At 47.9% G+C, this 19,613-nt stretch overlaps 1 protein-coding gene across 2 annotated transcripts in view; it reads left to right on the plus strand.

The window, feature by feature from the left end:
- The window catches only part of ZC3H3 (zinc finger CCCH-type containing 3), a 133,199-nt gene that overhangs the window by 38,000 nt on the left and 75,586 nt on the right, over positions 1-19,613 (plus strand). For both annotated transcript variants that reach the window (XM_039714195.1, XM_039714186.1), the window contains exon 4: positions 18,490-18,640. In XM_039714195.1, the coding sequence (XP_039570129.1) occupies positions 18,490-18,640 (151 nt within the window). The remainder of the gene's footprint in view (positions 1-18,489; positions 18,641-19,613) is intronic.

Raw genomic sequence — 19,613 nt, forward strand, 5'->3', positions numbered from 1 at the left:
CCTAGATTCTGACACTTGGAACCTGGCCAGGGCTAAAGCTCTTTTAGACTTCAGCTTGAGGTTTTTCTGCATGGATTTAGTGAAATTCCATGTAATGATCCAGATTATTAACCACTTTTTAAGGATGAATTTTGGGAACTGGAGGGCAGAGCTATCCCTGGATCACTGATGATCAGTGGGATCAGTGCTGGGGCTGGGATTGGTTTTATGGAAAGGGCCACACAGTCCTTGGTCCAGACTTGCAGCACGCAGTTGTTCCCAATCCAGAGGCACAGCTGGCATGCCATGGCCGTGTCCCAGCATCCTAGGATGTATTAATAGCCCCACAATTTGGGAATTCACGGCTGGACCAAAACCTGACTCCAGCCACTTTCCCACCCTGCACATGGACACAATTATCTTGGAGACTCCAACCATTTCCAGCACCCCTGCTGGAAAAGTGCAGCCCTTTTGTTGACATCCCACTTTTATCCTGTCTCCTGAATTCCTGGAGAAGGGATCAGGTGTTAATTGAAGGGAGGGAAATCCTGGGAAGTCGGGGTAGCACTGATGTCTCCTTTGCTTTTCCAGCAAAGTATCCTGGATGCTGCCTCAGTTTCCCCAGCTGATTCCCTCCTCCCTAATCCTCCCACTTGCTTGCTCCCAGGAAGCTGCATGGAGAAAGGAATTTCTCCTTCATTCTATGAAAATCGGTGGCTGAAGCCCTCAGGGCCAAATCTGTGTGGAGATGGGTGCAGATATCAGGCAGCAAAATGCAAAGTCCACGAGATAAAATCATGGAATCATTAAGGTTGGAAAAAACCCACTGAATCCAAGTGTTCCCTCAGCATTTCCAAGGTCACCACTGACCATGTCCCCAAGTGCCACATCCACATGGATTTGAAATTCTTCCAGGGATGAGGACTCCACCACTAACCTGGGCAGCTGTGCCAGTGCCTGACCACCTTTTCCATGAAGAAATTTTCCCAATATCCGACTTAAACCTCTCCTAGTGCTACTTGAAGCTGTTTCTTCTCATCCTGTCCCTTGTTCCGTGGGAGCAGATCCTGATCCCACCTGGCTCCACCTTCCTGTCAGGGAGTTCCTCCTGAGTCTCCTTTTCTCCAGTCTGAGCCCCACTCAGTCCAGTCTGAGCTGGTTTCCCCCCCCATTTGTATTCCAGAGGTTTTCCACAGAAATTATCCCTGCAAATCCACCCTCATTCTCCCTTTTCCTTCCTGCAAATCCTGTAAATACCCTGAACCCCAGAATGGTTTGGAATGGTTTTGGAAGGGACCTTAAAGACCACCTCATTCCAACCCTTTCCATGGACAGGGACAGCTTGCACTAGAGTAGGTTTCTGAGATTCCCTTTTGTGGGAGCAGGGAATAGAATATTTATTGAATAAACACACCCGTGGTGTATTGTGGTAGTGGTCCTGTCATTGCTTTGCATTCAGTTTGCTGCAAATTCCTGATCCCTGTATCAATAATTACTTCCCAGCTCGTTGTAAATTTCCATCAGATAAATATTGATATTCCACTCCAACTTTATGGATAAACATCCTCCCTGGCTTCCATATTGTCCCAGGTTTTATGGGTAGGAAAAAAATCAAAGGTGGTTTATGATTTGAAACAGCCTCGAGTTGGTGTGGGTTGTTTTATGTCCACTTGCGTTAATCAAGGGGGAGGTTTGAGATTTATTCCGAGTGGTTTTGGTGACATTTGAGGTATCAGATGGTGTTATCCATGAGGGAATCCAGAAGGATTCTGGGAAGTGGCAAGTTAACAGAAAAGTTCTGGAGTTTTGAGCAGGTCTTGGATGTTTTTTCCCACCTGAGAGCCACTTTGGGAACTTGCTGGGAGCCTGTGGGTCTGCTTGGTGTTTGTGTCACTCTCAGTTCCAGAGGAGCTCCTGGAGGGGCTGGAAAATCTCTGGCTGCCAAAGAAGCTCTGATGGAAGGTGCTGCTCCCGGGTTGCCTCTTCCCAGGTTCCTCGGGGCGGGAAGCAGATCCTGCGGGCACCTCCCGTGTGATGTCTGTGCTCAGCAGGAAGGGAAAAAAGCGGAGAGAAAGGAGAAGAGGAGGTGTGCCATGTGCTGCTCCGCTGGCTCTCCCCACCCTTAAATTGCTCGGAGACATGGCACTGGCTCCGTGGATTCCTGGGAGCCACCACCCTGAAGGAAGCACTTTTCTTCCCCTAAGAGCCGAGGGATGTCTGGGGACTTTCCTGACACTTTTGGGACTCTCACAGGTACATCAAGAGGAGAAAATCAGCCTGGAGAAGCCTCTTCCTGAGGTTTGTGCTGAGCTTGGAGGAAGATTTTGCTTAGCTGATTGGCTTTTGTTATCCTCGAGGATGTTTAGCCCCCTCTGGAAGACACATTCCTTGGGCTGGAGCTGGTGGGAGGAGGAGTTGGGGGGACACTGGGGACAGCTCGTGTTGAGCTCCTGGAGAAAAACAGCTGGAATGTGTAATCCCAGAAATAAGGATATAAAGCTGTCCCCAAAGGGACATGCTGAAGGGCCTGGAGGGGAAAAACCTGGAAGAGACTGCGGGAAGAATCATTGGGATCTTGAGTTTCCTCAGGAGTGGCAGCTCCAATCTCTGCTCTCTGTGACCATGGCCAGGACCTGAAGGAATGGCTGGAAATGTATCAGGGAAGGTTTATGTTGGATATCAGGAAAAGGTTCTTCCTCCAGAGGGTGGTTGGGTGCTGGGACAAGATCCCCAGGGAATGGTCATGGCCCCAAGGCTGCCAGAGCCATTGGAAAGGGCTCTCTGGCACAGGGTGGGATTTTTGGGATGTCCTGTGTGGGAACAGCAGTTGGACTCGTTGATCCTCATGGTTCCCTTCCAACTCAGGATGCCCTATGAATCCAGAGGGTGTTTTGGCTGGTGGACAAATCCCTTTGACCCCTAAGTCTATTCCCTGTCAGGCACAACTATCCAAGGAATATTTTAATGTCAGATTCAGTGGTAAAATCACCGCCTACTCAGCTGTTTTCTCCTCAAGCCCATCTTTTCCATGAGCATCTGATTCCCAAGTTCTCAGCTTTTTTTCCCCTCCTGTTAATTATTATAATTACTTTTAAAACCTGGCCCCTGATTAGGCACTAGGTGGACACAGTGGCTGGGTTTTATTGCAGAACCTGCTCCTGCTCAAGGAGTTATTTTTGCTGAAGGCTTCCCCGGAATTGCTGAGTCAAGACAACGCTTTGATGGGATAAACATCTTCCCTCTCCCTTCTGTTCAGACCCTGGAGCCCCATTTGCCTGAGTAAAGACGTTGAGTTTCTTGGAATGCAGCTCCTGTTAAAGGAGCCCTGGAGCAAACACAGCGAGCTCTTGCTGTAATTTAAGAGTTTATTCCCAAATCCATGAACCATGGACCCAAATTCGGGGGCTGAAAGTTGCTTCCTTGTCTTGACCATATCTCTCCCAAGACCTGCAGGTGGGTTTGAATTCCCAGTGATCTTGGAGCTGGTCAGTGCTTTCCTCATGGAGGCACCACCTCGGAGCCACTGGTGGTCACCTGCTCCTAATGTGGCTTTCCCAGAAGGGTTTGGCCAAGAGGTCAGCGCTCAACTGCTCAACGGAGCCATTCCTGATGGATGCACGGAGAGGCTTCCAGGGGGAGCGCGTGGGGTTTACACAGAAATAGTCGCTCATCCGACTGAATCGTTAATGCCTGTTGCCCGCGGAGACTAATTAAGGAGAGCTGCAGCTGTTTTGGGAAGCACTTTGTGGGGATTACATGGCGAGCACGGGCTGGAGGAGCTCTCGGAGTGTGAAACATTAGGAAAGGCGTTTCGTGCCGCCGCGCTCCGAGGAGTTAAGGGAAGGAGGGGGGTTTGTGGGGACAGAGTTTTCCAAACTGTTTTCTTGGAGAGGGTTTGAGTTTGGCCAGATAACGGGATGTGAGTAGTGACAGCCTGGATTCGGTGTGGACACATCAGGAACCCTGGGAGAGAAAGGTTAATGGGGTGTCCCTGCTGCCTTTCCCTAAAATCCTGCTGTCTTTTCCATGTGCTCCTCTGGGAATTGGGGCGGCTGAGGGGGGTTGGCGCTTTCCTCTGTCACTTTGGTGGCTCTGAAGAGCTCATGGGAAAGATTTTGGATTTGTTGTTGTGCAGAGAAAGGAGCGGAGCTGGGAAGGGTCTGGAGCACCAGGAGCAGCTGAGGGAGCTGGGAAAGGGGCTCAGCCTGGAGAAAAGGAGTCTCAGGGGGATCCTTCTGGCTCTCTCCAACATCCTGCTCCAAGCCCCCCATATCCAACCTGGACTTCAACATTTCCAGGGATGGGGCAGCCACAGCTTCTCTGGGAATTCCATCCCAGCCCCTCCCAGGGAAGAATTATTTCCCAATATCTCATCTAACCCTGCCCTCTGGCAGTGGAAGTCCTCTACCCCATTGTGCTACAATTGTGTGATACAAGATTTCCTATGTTCCTCCTTTTGAATTTTCCAGTGGTTTTATTTGGTCATCATTTAATTTATGTATCTTCATTTACATAAGATCAAATTTTCCTGCACATGGGACATAAATTCTCCAAGACCATGGATCGCTTTGTGTTATTGTAAAAGAAAATATACAGACACTTTGTAAAACCTTTTACCTGGTTTTGTGGAACTCCTGAGCCGTCCTGGAAATCTTTTGATTCCTTGGTCATAAACCCTCCTGAAGGATTTGCTGTACTGGATTAAATCCTGATCCAGTGCATGGATCTTCTGGGAGCCAAGGGGAAAACTTTGGGAGGCATTACTGCAGTTGAGATTCAGGCTGGGAGTCTGGCTGTTCACACTCCCAGTGGCATGTGCAGAATCCCTGGAGCTCCAGGGATTACAGCTTTATGGTTCGCACGTGGGATTTGCTGTGAGCTCCTGGTTCTTTTTATAGAGAGTCTATTCCGGGGGGATTTCGGAGAGGGAATTTCTGACCTTTGGACAAGAAGCCATCAAGCTGTGAACCAGCAGGAAATCCAAAGTGATTTAGCCTATGGTCCTTTTAAAAATCCAGCTGTTTCCTGGTTTAGGATGTTGTTTGTTGGGTGGTTGTTGTTGCCAGGGGCTGGAGCTGTGCTGAGGCAGGGTCTTGGTGCCCTTGCCTTGTGTCTTCATGGAATTTGGGAATGGTTTGGGTGGGAAGGGATCTTTCAAGACCGTCTCATTCCATCCCCTGCCTTGGGCAGGGACTCCTTCCACTATCCCAGGTTGCTCCAAGCCTCATCCAGCCTGGCCTTGGACACTTCCCAGGAATGAGGCAGCCACAGCTTCTCTGCAAAACCTGTGCCTCACCACCCTCACAGAGAATTCCTTCCCAATATCCCATCTTACCCTGCCCTCTGGCAGTGGAAACCCATTCCCTCTTGTCCTCTCCCTCCATCCCTTGTCCCAAGTCCCTCTCCAGCTCTCCTGGAGTCCCTTTAGGCACTGGAAGGTGCTCCAAGGTCTCCCTGGATCCTTCACTTCTCCAGGCTGGACTTTTCCAGCTCTCCCAGCCTGGCTCCAGAGCAGAGAGGCTCCAGCCCTTGGAGCATGGTGATGGAATCACCATCCCTGGAAGTGTTGAAGAAACATGTGGATGTGGCACGTGGGGACATAGTTTAGTGGTGAATGTGGCAATGCTGAGTTAACAGTTGGACTTGATGATCTTGGATGTATTTTCCAACTTCAAAAATTCCATTATTCTGGGTTTATCTTCCCTCCATCATCCATTCTGAGTCAGGGGGCGTGAACCAGGCTCTCATGGGGCTTGTGAGATGTATGGAATTCGCAGGACTCATACCTGAAGGACTTTTTTTTGGGAGGATGTGGATTGTAGCTGTTTCTCCCTCCAAAAATATGTATTTGGTTTAATAACAAGCAAGAGCACGTGCCCTTTTCCCTGACACTATGGGAAAAACCCTGGAGCACTGTCAATAAAAAAAAATTCACTGATAGCTTCAGAAAGGAAATGAAAATTTATAAAATATTTCCCCCCCCCTGTCTGGAGCAGCTAGTCAGATGTGGAGGCTAGAAAAGGGAGATTTGTTGTTCTTTCCCTCTCCCACACTGACACCCCTGGGCGATCCCAAGTGTGTGACAAAGGGAATGCTGTGCTCACTCAGCCTTTGGAAAAGTTGGAATAGAATCCAGGGGCCTCCGGAGGTTTGGAGTCACCGGAAAAGATTGAAGGAAAGTGATTTGGGTTGAAAGAGGCCTCAAAGATCATCTCATTCCAGCTGTCTTCCGTGGGTAGGAGACACCTTCCATGAATCCAGGTTGCTCCAAGCCCAATCCAACCTGGCCTTGGCCAGATGCCATTTCCTTCAAGCTGTGCTGTTGGAGAGGCACATGCTCCAATATGGGATGGCACATGCTCCAGAATGATGCTCAGAGATGCAGGAGTAGAAACCTGAATGTAAAGCACTGGATCAGGGAGTAGAGATGGGATTATGGACATTTTGGGTAAAAGAGCTTTTGCTTTCCACCAAAAATGGAATTTTTTTGGTTTTTTTGTTCCCTTCTTTGTTAGTAGACTTGGATGTAGCAAAGTTGGTTGGGATCAGGTGACTTGGAGGTCTGAGCTTTCCCTGTTATGATGTTGTTGACCTCGGGAGCTGAGGAGCCACCAATGCCAAAGCTTTCTTCATTTCCCTTTCCTAAAAAAGGTGATGCGGGCTCATCTTTGTGCCTTTATGCTTCAAAACCATGGCTGAAAGGAATCATGGAATATCCTGAGTTGGAAGGGACCCACACAGGTCATCCAGACTAAGTTCTGGTCCTGCACAGGACACCCCATGAATTCCACCTGAAGGACCTTGAATCAAAATTATTCACAAGTCTTCTGGTGTAGTGCTTACTTGGGATTTTCTAAGGAGGATTGGCTCTCCTGAGCCATCCAGGTAGCCAGTGGGAATTTCCTTCTTGTAATCCTGTTTTCCACATCATAAATTTCAGTGACCCTGGTCCCCATGTGGATTTGATCCAAGAGAAAGTCTTGGCATTGTGTTTCCATGATCTAAGCTCTCTCTCACTTAACCCCATCCTGAACAGGATGTTTTTTTAGGATCAGACCTATGAGAAAATTCCATCTCTGGTGCAGGAATGATGGTTTTGGGTCATCTGCTCCCATTTAAGCCCTAGTGGTCAATTCCTTAAGTTCTGGCCATGGAATGGGATGCTGGTTAGGGTTTGGGTGCCTCTTGGTGCCATCCAACCCCATGCTGAGCATGGAATGCCGTTGGATTATTTCTCCTGCAGCACAGCTGAAGCCGTGGTCTTTGGGGAGGTGGGAGAAGTGGATGAGTGCCAAACCCATCCAGCTGGATCACCCAAGTGGGCAATCCAAGGAAATCAACCACATGCCCTGATGCTCATGCACAGCTTAGGCTGTGAAATTCCTTATTTATAGGAACTTAACGGATCCTGTAACGGCTTCAAGCAGATGAGCACATTTCTTTAAAGCAACAGCAGTGTTCTTCCTCCTCGAGGGAGAAAGTTTTAACTGAAAGAGGGAAGATTTAGAGCAGAAATAAGGAAGGAATTCTTCCTTGGGAGGGTGGGGAGGCCCTGGCACAGATTGTCCAGAGAAGCTATGGCTACCCCATCCCTGGAAGTTTCCAGGCCAGGTTGGACATGGCTTGGAGCAATCTGGGATAGTGGAAGGTGTCCCTGCCCGTAGTTGGGCTTCAAGACTGGATGATCTTCAAGGTCTCTTCCCACCCAAACCATTCTGGGATTCTCTGAAGTTCCTTTGAAGGGAAAGAGTTGGGATAGAAACAGCTCTGAAAAGACCGCACACGTTTTCCTCTTCTTCCTTCCCATCCATCCCGAGCTTTGTCGAGCGATGGATAAAAAGGGGGGAAAAAAAACAACCAACCCACCCACAATAATCTATAGCAACTGTCAGCCAGCAAACTACTCCCATTTCATAGGGATAGGTTGGATGTCAGCGCGGGATCGATGGCTCTCGCGCCGTAATTATAAAAACTCGTGGGTTGTGTTGCTTGAGTGAGTTTGGGAAGAGTAGGGTCTCAATCTTCCCTCTAATGGGGCTTTGGCAGTCGGTGGCGCAGCGGCTTCGTCTTAGTCTGACAGTGTTGTCATTAAACACCAGGTAGCGTGGAACAACAGGGAACACGGCTCCGGAGCGGCCAGGAACACGCGGCTTTGACAGGAGTGATTTGTCATCGAGGAGCTGCCCAAACTCCTGAGCCTGGAATACGGGCGGCTGCTTAAAGTGACTTATTGCCCCTGTCGGCGGCTGCAGTTGTGATTTGATAATCGGTAAATGTTTGTCAAAGATGAATTCCCTCCCTGATGCAGTGCAGTGCTGGAAAAGCAAATGAAAAGCGGGGAAAAAGAACATATTGGATGGATTAAAGACTAGGGCAGGATAAGGGTGATGGAAACAACAGGTTTCCCTGTTAACTTGGCATCCATCCTTCAGTCTTAAGGTTTGAGATACTGAGATAGGGACTCACTGTCAACATGGGTGCTGGGGGACTGGGTGTGCTGCAACATTAGCTCCATTTCAGGAAAAATTTTGTCATGGAAAGGGTTGTTAAGCATGGAAGGGGCTGCCCAGGGAGCTGGTGGAGTCCCCGTCGCTAGAGGTGATCAAGGAATAGCTGGATGTGGCACTCAAGGCTCTGGTCTGGATGACAAGGTGAGGATCGATCACAGATTGGACTCAATGATTTTGAAGCTCTTTCCCAGCCTTAATGATTCTGTGATTGTAAGGAGTGGGGTTTTTTTCCAGATTTCAAAGATCCTGGAGCTGTGCTTGATCTTGAGGGACTGTAGACTGATGTGGGGCAATGATTCTCCTTTTCCTGAGCACATGGAATCATGAAATGGTTTGAGTTGGAAGAGACCCTAAAGATCATCTCATTCCAACCCCATCTTCCATGGTTAGGGAACCATTGTGGTCTGTCTGACTTCAGCTCTGTTCTCTTCTGTCTGGGAGGGTTCAAGAGTGGTTTTTTGCTAAGGAAAACAACGTCCTGGTTCTTTATTTCCATGGATTTGATGCTTTTCTGGCTTTTTGGCAGATAGTTCTCTCGGCAAACCTGTGTGCACCTACTCAATGGCTACAACTTGTAGTTGAATCCTTTTGTTTCTCATAGGGATGGATTTTGAGCCTGTCCATCGCCTGCTTTATATCAAAGTTTAGAAAGGAGAATTAAAAGGAACTTAATGAACCTTCTGTCTGCAAAGTTTTCCTCCCATCTCCCTGAGTTTATCCAAGTTCCTCTGCTGAATGCCAGAGTCAGGTCAGGTTCTTTTTAAGTGGATGCTTAGAAAGCTGAAAGCTGGCCTTCTGTTGGATAAGTGGCTTTGAGGGTGGGGAATACCTAAGAGATTCAAATTTTTCCTTGTTAAATTTAAATAAAATAAAATAAAAAAAAAAGGAAGTCAATCCTAAAGCATGAATGCAAATGGAATTCCAGCCCGCCGAGCGCTCCCGAGGCAGAGCCACCTCTCCCCGTGTCACGGTGAGGCGTGAACACGAGATCCCTGAACCCATTTGATTATAGCCGGGGTTTTTCTGGTGTCTGAAGTGCTGCAAACGATCAAGAGCAGGAAAAGTGGAGTGATTTATTAGACTCATAAAAATTCATACTTTGTTATTCCAGTTGTCTTCCATCTGCAGCTTGTTAGAACGAGCACCCCTGGCAGCTCCCGCCGCGAGGCCGGGGGGAGGAGGGCATTTATCAGCTTTCCTCCTGCCATCCCGCTCTCATTTAGAGGAATGGATCCAGCTCCTGGAAACACATTAATAATCATTCACCAAGGGAAGGGGGGAAGGAAAACCCACCACCCTCTTTTGTTATAATAATAAGGGTTGTGTTTGAACAAGGGCCGATGCTCCAGAGACCCATTCAGGCTCTTTAACATGGGCTGGAGCTGGGAAAATGGTGTTCAGAGCCTTCAGTGTGACCTCCTCTTGCCAATCCTGGTGGATAATGTGGGCTCTCCTCATCCTTGGAAGGCTCTTCTGCTGCTGTGACATTTGGAAGGGTTATCCTGGGGATTTTTGGCAGTGGGGATGAGGTTGTGACAGCTTGTGGGGTTACTGGGGTTACTGGTGATGTGTCCTCCTGTCCCCACCAAGACCTTATTGGACCCCTCTGTCTCTGCCTCTCTCCATATTTTGGGATTGGAGGGAATAAACCAAGATATTTGCTGGCATTTCTGTTGCAGTTGGAATAGTGGTGTTGGAATTGTAGGGCTGAGTCAAGGGCACAGTTCTTCCCATTATTTTCTAAGGCTTCCCAAATCACCTGGCTCTGGGGGCTGGCAGGGCTGAAGTGACTCAGATCCCTTTGGAAAATCATACGGATTTGGATAAACGTAGGATGGCTTCAATTGGGAAAGACCTCTGGGATCATCGAGTCCCAAAAGTTCCCCCAGCACTGCCAGGGCTACCACTAATCCATGTTCCCAAATGCCACATCCACACATTCTTGAACACTTCCAGGGATGGTATTCCACAAATAATGGGAAGGGTCTGGAGCACCAGGAGCAGCTGAGGCTGCTGGAGGGGTTCAGCCCGGAGAAAAGGAGGCTCAGGGGGGACCTTCTGGCTGTGCACAACTCCCTGACAGGAGGGTGCAGCCGGATGGGGGTCGGGGTCAAGGGAAAGGACAAGAGGAAATGACCTCAAGTTGTGCCAGGAGAGGTTTAGATTGGATATTGGAGAAAAAAATTGTGCATGGAAAAGTGGTCAGGTGTTGGCATAGGCTCCCTTGGCCTTGGTGGAGTTATCGTCCCTAGAAGAGTTCAAAAAATGGATGTGGCACCTGGGGACATGGTTTAGCGGTGGCATTGACAGTACTGAACAGTTTGACTCAATGGTCTTAGTTCTCTTTTCCAACCTAAACCATTCCATGATTCCATGCTGGATGTTGTGTTATCCTGGGAACACCCAAACCCCAAAGACACCACATCCACTGAACCAGATCCACTAAAATCCATCCTGTGCAGCATCCCAGCTGGAGATTGAAGTTGGGATTGCACCAGTGGGCTGGAGAGAGAGTACAGGTCCTCAGCCTTTTGGGAGGCTGATCCTGAGTGTCTTTTGCAGCAGCATTTTCCCAGGGAGTTTCTTGTACTGCCGTGACTTTCACGTCTGCTGCTTTTCTTTCTGCTTCTCTCCTGTCACGCTTGCTGCCAGTGTTTCCTCGCTGTTGGATTTCTCCTGGCTGTGCCATCCCCAGCTTTTCCAGATGCTTTTCTCCTCGCTCCCCTTCTTTCTTCTCAACAGCTCAGGCATCACTTTGTTCCCCCATGACATCTCCAAGCATCATGGGGCTTTCCTAAACATTTGGATTTTTGAAAGGCTCTAATAAGGTCTGCCTGGAACCTTCCCTTCTCCAGGCTGGACATTCCCAGCTCTCCCAGCTGTCCCCAGAGAGGCTCCAACCCTTGGAGCATCTCCATGGCCTCCTGGACCTTCTCCAGCAGCTCCACATCCATATCCATCCACTCCAAAGCTGAATGTAGAATTCCAGGTAGGGTCTCACCTGAGTGGACCAGAGGGGCAGAATCCCCTCCCTTTCCTGCTGCTGGAATTTTTGTCTTTAGGTTGGGTGATGTTTTTCCACTCTGTAGTTCCTGGAAACAAAAGTTCTGTATTTTTCACTTAAACCCAGGAATTTTGGATGTAGACCCAGACTCACAGAATTTATTTGAGCAGGATATGTGGATTTGCCCAGAGAGGTTGTGAATCCTCATCCCTGGAAGTGTCCCAAGCCAGGCTGGACAAGGCTTGGAGCAACCTGTTCTAGTGGAAGGCATCCCTGCCCATGGTGAGAGTTTTGGAATAAGGTGGTCTTAAAGGCCCCTTCCAAGACAAACAATTCCATGAATTTAATACTTTGCCTGATAAAATGAGTGTTTCCTTACAGTTCATCTCCAACTGCCAGCGCCCAACACAGCCTCGCTCCTGGTGGATTCCGTGAACTTCCTCTTTTCCTGTGGTCCAATTGACTTAACAGAATTAGCCAAGCAGATTTGGTATTAATTTCCCAAATATTCCCAGCTGAAAGCAGCTGCCGTGCTAAGCAAGTTTTCCAATGGGTTTGGAGCCCTCTAAAATGTTTCAGCTCCAAATCCTGCCCTTCTTCCTTCCTCTCAAAATGTGACAACCGGAGCAGCTGTCGTGCTCCGGGTCCCAGGTAAAGCAGTTTGGATCAATTGGATTTATTTCCTATTAAGCAGCAGTTCATGATCATAAAGCATCGTTTACACGCTGGCATAAAGGGCCGTCGCTCTTGAAAGAGCTCGGAACTGAATGAGTGTGAAAATTAAATTCCCCTCTTAAACCCAAGGATGGTCCTTTTGGAAGCTGATTCCAGTCGCAACATAATTAACCTCTTGCTGTGCCATTCTGTGGGAACATATTGAACCTGCTCTGGGATAATCATCCCTAATACTGGTGTCTGCTTTCACACTGAATTCCTAACAGCATTACAGTAATCCCAAAGCTTTTGTTGACTCCAGGGACTTTGCCAAGTTGGCAGCCGGGACAAAAGGTGTCGGAGCTGTGTGGCTCAGGAGTGATGCCATCCAGGTGTGGTGGGATGGGAAACACCAGATCCATTTGCTTTTGGGTGGAGGAGCTGTAGTGGAACTTTACTCAGGTTTCCCATGGATTTATCCCTTTTGAAGGTCATTTCATATGTTTGGAGCAACCTAGTCTAAGTGGAAGGTGTCCCTGCCCATGGCAGAGGGTTGGAACTCAATGGTGTGCCATCCAGGTGTGGTGGGATGGGAAACACCAGATCCATTTGCTTTTGAGTGGAAGAGCTGTAGTGGAACTTTATTCAGGTTTCCCATGGATTTATCCCTGTTGAAGGTCATTTCCATATGTTTGGAGCAACCTGGTCTGGTGGAAGGTGTCCCAGCCCATAGCAGAGGGTTGGAACTCGATGGTGTTAAAGGTCCCTTCCAACCCAAACCATTCCATGATTCTTGTTTTAGCCCAACTTCCCCCTGTTTTTCTCAGTTTTTCCCTCCATTGCTCTTCCCTTCCCATCCAAGTTTTTCTCATCCAAGGAAGCAAGTGGTGTTGGGGATAATCCCCAGGAGGTTTGGGTGTATTTCCACCTCTGCACCCAATGATGAGCTGAAGTCTGAGACTGGAGAAGAGAAAGATTCAGGGAGACCTTTGAGCCCCTTCCAGTGCCTGAAGGAGCTCCAGGAGTTTGATGCAATTCTAGGTTGATTGGTGGCAGCTCAATCTTGTGTGGGGGCAAAAAAAAATGTTAATTGATGTATTCAGCAAATTCCCATCTTAGTTATTCCATGAAGTTGGAGTGGAGGAGAGCCAGAGAGGGACTTTGGACCAGCGAATGGACTGACAGGACAAGAGGGAATAGCTTCCCACTGCCAGAAGGCAGAGACAGATGGGATATTGGTAAGGAATTCTTCCCTGTGAGGGTGGTGAGGGGCTGGAATGGAATTCCCAGAGAAGCTGTGGCTGCCCCTGGATCCCTGGAAGTGTCCAAGGCCAGGCTGAGTGGGGCTTGGAGCAACCTGCGCTCTTGGTTGATGTGAAGGGCAGGGATTGGGATTCCCAATCCCTTTAAGCTGTTGTAGGAGTGGGAGTGAGGCTGATCCATCCTGGCCATCAGAGCTTCCTGTGGTGCTTCTGCTGTTGAGGTTGCTCCTGGCTGCAAACTCCTCTGCTACCCCCAAATTTGCCCTTGGACCTTCTTACTAAAATCCTGAAAAGCTCCTCCACTACCTTCCCTTCATCCACGAGGTGGGAGACAGTGCAGAAGGATCAGATCCATTAGGAAATGGTCTTGAAGAGATTTTACAAGAATCAGATGTGGGGGCCTCATTCCATGCCTCGACATTGGTCATCCCAAAATCCACATCATAGAAGCCAGCAGCAAATTGTTTTTAGTCAGGGATGCCTTTTCCCACGGAAAAGAGGGAGGTTGGATCCCATACCATCACAGAACATCAGTGTATGATGGTCCTGCTGCAGCCTGGGATGTCTTTGGTTGAGTGTCTTCTTCGTTCAGGGAGAAGGAATCTCCATTGGCAGAGATTTTCAGTTCTTTTTGGAGCTGCTTTGGGTTCCAAGTGGGAGTTTTCTGCCCCCTATCAGGAGCTGGGACATGCTGGTGGCTCCTTCACTCATGCCCTAATAGTCCATAACCCTTTTATTTTTTTCCCCTCACACCTGTTTAGAAAGAGCAATTAGGTTTTATCAGAGGGTTTTGGTCTCTGCTTTTCTTTTTCCCTTGGGGTAGTTCTGCTGCATCCCTTTAATCTCTGAGGTTTTCCCCGCTGCTGGGGACAATCCTGGCTGTGTATCCAAGGTTCAGCTTCTGCTCCCCAATTTGCATTCGTCCCTGCTCCCGTCTCGCTTCCAAGTGCTGGAAGATCAATGTACCTGTCACTCACTGCTTCCCGTCTCGCCTCCGATCGGGATTAATGGCACAGCTCGGCGCTGAGCCCCGATGGAGGCACACGGGAGGGGTCGTGGTGGCCAAGGATTGACAATGGGTGACCTTGTGGCGCCCAGGTCATGACTTAATTTAGTTCTTTTCCCCATTTCTGTGCCCGTACAGGAAGCTTTTCTATCCCATATCCTGTTCCTAACGCAGCAGTAATCTCTTGGATTTGGGAATCTGCCCTCCTGAAGTTCCTGTTGCTTATTTAACTTCCTTTTTCCCATCAGTATCTGAACAGGATTTACTCCACTGTTATTGTCGTTTCCCTAATCTGTCCTGAGCATCATCATCTTCCTCTTGCCTCATGGATTTAGAATCACAGAGTCATGGAATAGTCATTAAGGTTGGAAAAGAGCTCTGAGATCAAGTCCAAGTGTTAACTCAGCACTTCCAAGGCCACCACTAAACTCTGTCCATAACTGCCACATCAACACGGCTTTTTGGGACATGTTCCACTAGACCAGGTTGCTCCAAGTCCCATCCAATCCATGGATGGGGCAAGCACAATTTATCTGGGTAATCTGTACCAGGGCCTCCCCACCCTCCCATGGAAGAATTCCTTCCCAATATTCCATCTAACCCTGCCCTCTGGCAGTGGAAAGCCATTCCCCCTTGTCCTGCCACTCCGGGACCATGTCCAAAGTACTTTCCCATCTTTCTTTTAAGCCTCCTTTAAAAAAAGGTTTCTCCAGACCCTTCTCCAGGTGAAGTATTCCAGGAGCAAACTCTTTTTATTCCCTCTCTGTTTCAACTTCCCCGGGGGGGGCCAATTCCTGGTATTTCTCTCAGGAAAATAAGAGAAGAAATAAGGGTCCTTGCATCCAACCCCTTTCCTAAGGGATGTATGTGCTGGTGGCTCCTGGATCCTACCTGCTTGAAGCACCCTGGTAAGAGATTTTGGTAACAAATTCCCCATCTCAAGGTCAGCACTGGACAGGAGGAAACAGCTTTAAGTTGTACCAGTGGAAGTTTTGTTTGGATATTAGGAAAAATTTCTTCACTGGAGGGATGCTTGGGCTGCCCAGGGAAGTGGTGGAATGATCATTCCTTGAGGGATTTAAAAGCCCACATGGATGTGGCACTTGGGGACATGGTTTAGTGGTGGCCTTGGCAGCACTGGGTTGATGACCTTAGCGGTCTTTTCCAACCTTAACAATTCTACATTTAGAGTTTACGCCAGGATATTTTTTTTTTTCCTGGGAACAGGAGGCGCGAGCGGCGCCCGCGGGATTCGCGGCTCCGCAGAAAGCCCCGAGCTCAGCAGCGCGCGGCCCTGGCTGATAAATGATGCTCATATCCCATTCGAATATGATGCAAGCAGTTTTTTTGTAGTTTGTCTTCCATGGCGGTAGTAAAGTTTTTAATTAGGAAAGCTAATGAGATCGATTAGTCATTAGAAGTGACCTCTGGATCGCGGCGAGGAGTGGGGATGTGTGCGCCGGGCTGATAACGGGGGACGCTGGGGTATTGTTTGTAATAAAAGCGTGAAGTGTTTGATTTGAGTGAAATGTGCCACGGGGAATACATCACGCGGAGAGGAAAAAATTACAACCCTGGGAGCCTGTAATGAAGGGAATTAAACCAACATCCTGTCTAAATAACATGATTATCTACACAAAACCCCTCAGCTAGCAAGTAATAATAGAAAACGGAGCTCTTCGGAGAGGCTCTTTGAGGAGGTGGTTAATGCCGGAGTCGCGCATCAGGCACTTTCCAAGGAGCAGCTTCGGAATGAATACACCATCCAATTACCTCTGGGAATAGAGTTTACCAGGTGCCAGCCTGTTTTGGGGAAGGAGGAGGAGGAGGGGGATGCCTGCAATAATTTGGGATCTCTCTTTCTTGTCAGGCAGGAGTTTGATGCAATTCTGGGTTGATTGGTGGCAGCTCAAGCTTGTGTGGGGGCAAAAAAATGTTAATTATGTATTCAGCAAATTCCCAGCTTAGTTATTCTGTGAAGTTGGAGTGGAGGAGGGAAAGGGGCAACTTGTGTTGTTGCTGGCTGGGAAGGATGTAGGATTGTGGCTCTCATCCCTTCCCTGGTGGGGTTGGAAGTGCTTTGGATATGTGGTTGGTGCTGTATCCATGCAAGGTTGGGTGTGTCCACATGTTCTGGGTGACAAAAGTGACACAAGGCAGATTTAGATGGGATACTAGGGAGCAATTCTTCCCTGCAAGTGTGGTGAGGCCCTGGCAGATGTTACCCAGAGAAGCTGTGGCTGCTCCATCCCTGGATGTGTCCAAGACCAGGTTGGACAGGGTTTGGAGCAGTCTGGGATGGTGGAAGATGTCCCTGCCCATGGCAGGGGGTTGAACTGGATGGTCTTCAAGGTCCCTTCCAAGGTCCCTTCCAACCCAAACCATTCCATGAGTCCATGATTTCAGGACAGTCCCACCATCACCATAGCTGGGATTTCATTGTGTGTGTGGTGTTGGTCCCTGCAGGGGTTAGCGCCTCTGTTCTTTCGTTGTCCCCATTTTCCTGTCCTAAATACAGTCCCCTGAAGGAAAAAACTCCAAGTGTGCTGGTACTTGGGAGCAATTTTATTTGTAATTAGAGCTTCAACTTAGCAAAGGCTTTAAAAGCCCACGCAGAGGTTTGGTCACTGCACTGAAGAATTTGATCTGTTACAAAAAAAAAATCCTGAGGTAGGGAAGGAGCAGTGAGATCCCGTTTGCTTTCCATGTTCTTTCCTCTCTCCCTTCTTGCCTCACCTCTAAAGTGACCTCTGAAGTGCCTCACTTGTAAAGTGGCTGCAGTTCCTCTAAGTCATTGAATCATCAGATGGTTTCTACTGGAAGAGAACTTGGAAGATCCTTTAGTTCCATGATTTATCACATGGGTTCAGGTTGCGGAACGTTGCGAGCGTCATCTTTACCACAAAAAATTCCAGTGATTTTTCTGTCGTGGCAGAGCCTGGTTTTTGCCTTTTTCCATTACCAGGGGTTATAACTTTTTTTCTGAATTTCTGAATGGAAATTTTTTGTTGCCTGATCTCTTCCAAAGCCAACACAAGTCATCAACTTGTTGGGAATGCTCAAGAAGGAAAATATTCCCTATATGAAACTGTAAAGCTGTGAATCGGTGTTGCCACTGTTGCAGGGCAATGGGGGAGCTGTTCTCTCCTTTCTAGGGAACGGCGTCAGCTCTAAAATGTATTTCCCTGTTTTTCCTAGTCTACATGGGAATCCACCTTATTCTCTCTTCGCTCACAGAGATAAACATGGGGATGGGTCAAACGTTTTCTGTGGAAATAATGCTCCCACTTTTCCCCTCCCAACCTCTCCATAATTTTAATGAGAGGATCTCCAAGAAAAACAGCCAGCCCTTTAAATCAGTTATAAAACCCAGAGACCGAGGCTCAGCATGGAGTGTCAGCTTTAATTATCTGGGCAGTTACAGCTGTATGTTATAAAAGTCGGGCAATTAGGTGCATTCCTGAAAGCTTGGGGAAAAAAAAAAGGGCTCGTGGAGGAAAACCACAGTCCACAGTCAAACATAGAACTGTTAATTGCACAAAACATTCTACGGAATAACCCGGGATGTAGATCATCCTGCAACGTAGAGAATCCGGGAATGGGTAAGGTTGGAAGGGAGCTTAAAGCTCATCCAGTTCCCTGTCCATGGAAAGGACCTTCCATTATCCCAGGTTGCTCCAAGTCTTGTCCAACCTGGACTTCAACACTTCTGGGGATTAAAAGTATTATGAAACTGCCAAGGATTAAAGGCATACATTTATTTCCAGTGTGGATGTTGGGATCAAGGTGTTATTGGTGAATCCATGATTCCCGTAGTAGTGTTTTGCTGATGGACTGGTGATCCAGTCCTAAGCACATCAAGACCTTTCTGTTACCCTGAAACTTCATCCCTTTTTTCAGGTACTAAAATGTTGGATGTAGGACTTAAGTTGGATGTGGGACCAATGACCATTGAACTTGATGATCTTTTCCAACCTTAAAAATTCTGTGATTCTGTGACAATGTCAGTGAGATCCCTCCTGTGCCCATCCACTCCTGAATTTCAGGCCTGTTTTTCCATGTTTTTTCTCCTAGGATCCAACTTCCACTTTGTAAGGAGCCCCCCAGCCAACAAGGTGATCAAGACACGCTACAGGATTGTGAAGAAGAACGTGGTGTCTCCAGCCTTATCATCCTTCACCAGCCCCATTCCCACCTGGAAAACCAGGCGCCTCGTGACATCCAGGTAATTCTGCCATCCCTAGAATGCAGCTGCTTGGGAGGTAGGAGCCACGGGAACTCCCACGTTGGCTCCATGCTTTTCTGTTGCATCTTCACTGTTTAATTTCTCTCTTTGTTTGGTCTACTCTGAGTTTATTGATTTAAAGTGTAAAATCATATTAGGAATTATGTTATCCTGAGCTGGTGCCAACAGCTTATGCCTTTGGCTTCCTATGTATTCCCTCTTGGAATTAATTGTTTCCATGGAGCAGTTAAATAAGCTGAAAAGAGGATAAATAAACCTGTGGATGTTGGTGATGAAGAAGAGCATGTTGAATGCTCCAGACTTCCATTGGGATGTAGGTGCTGTCCCAAACTAGTTTTATTTCCAGTTATCTGGGTGGGTGAAACATCCAGAAATATTTTGGTGCTAAAGTTGCCGTAACCTTGTGTTGGAATATTCCTAAATCCATAGAGGTGGAGATGTTTCAGGGAGTGTCTCAGAGGCCAAGACAAGACCTGGAGCTTGTGTAAAGCAGGAAGGTTGTTAAAATAATTGATTTTTTAGAACAAGGTGTGATTAGAAGTGATGGATTTGGTGAAAATACAGATTTTGGCTGTTTTTAGGTCAGGAATGGCTTGTCCTCCCACTGAAATGCCAGGAGTCATGGGCAGTATTTTGGGCAAAGAGAGTCTGTTTTGCTCTTCTCTGGCTTTGTTCCTCCTGCTCCAGGTGTTTTCCTCCAAAAGTTATTCCCCATCATTGCCCTGAGGATTGGTGGCTTTTATGGTAGAGCTGTGGAGGCACAAAAATAATGGTGATTGTTTTTAAAGCCTGACTTTGCCTGATATTTCCCTTTAAAAGCGAATTTCCAAATTGATATCTGAAATGAGGGTTGGTTTTGGAAGAGTTCAGGGTGATGAAGCAAAGTATGGGATAGACAGAGAGATTGGTAAAAAAGGTTGGGTCAATTATTCTGTGTATTTTCCATGCTCTT

Source organism: Passer montanus, unplaced genomic scaffold, assembly GCF_014805655.1.
Source record: "Passer montanus isolate IOZ18808 unplaced genomic scaffold, ASM1480565v1 scaffold100, whole genome shotgun sequence".
Taxonomy (NCBI): domain Eukaryota; kingdom Metazoa; phylum Chordata; class Aves; order Passeriformes; family Passeridae; genus Passer; species Passer montanus.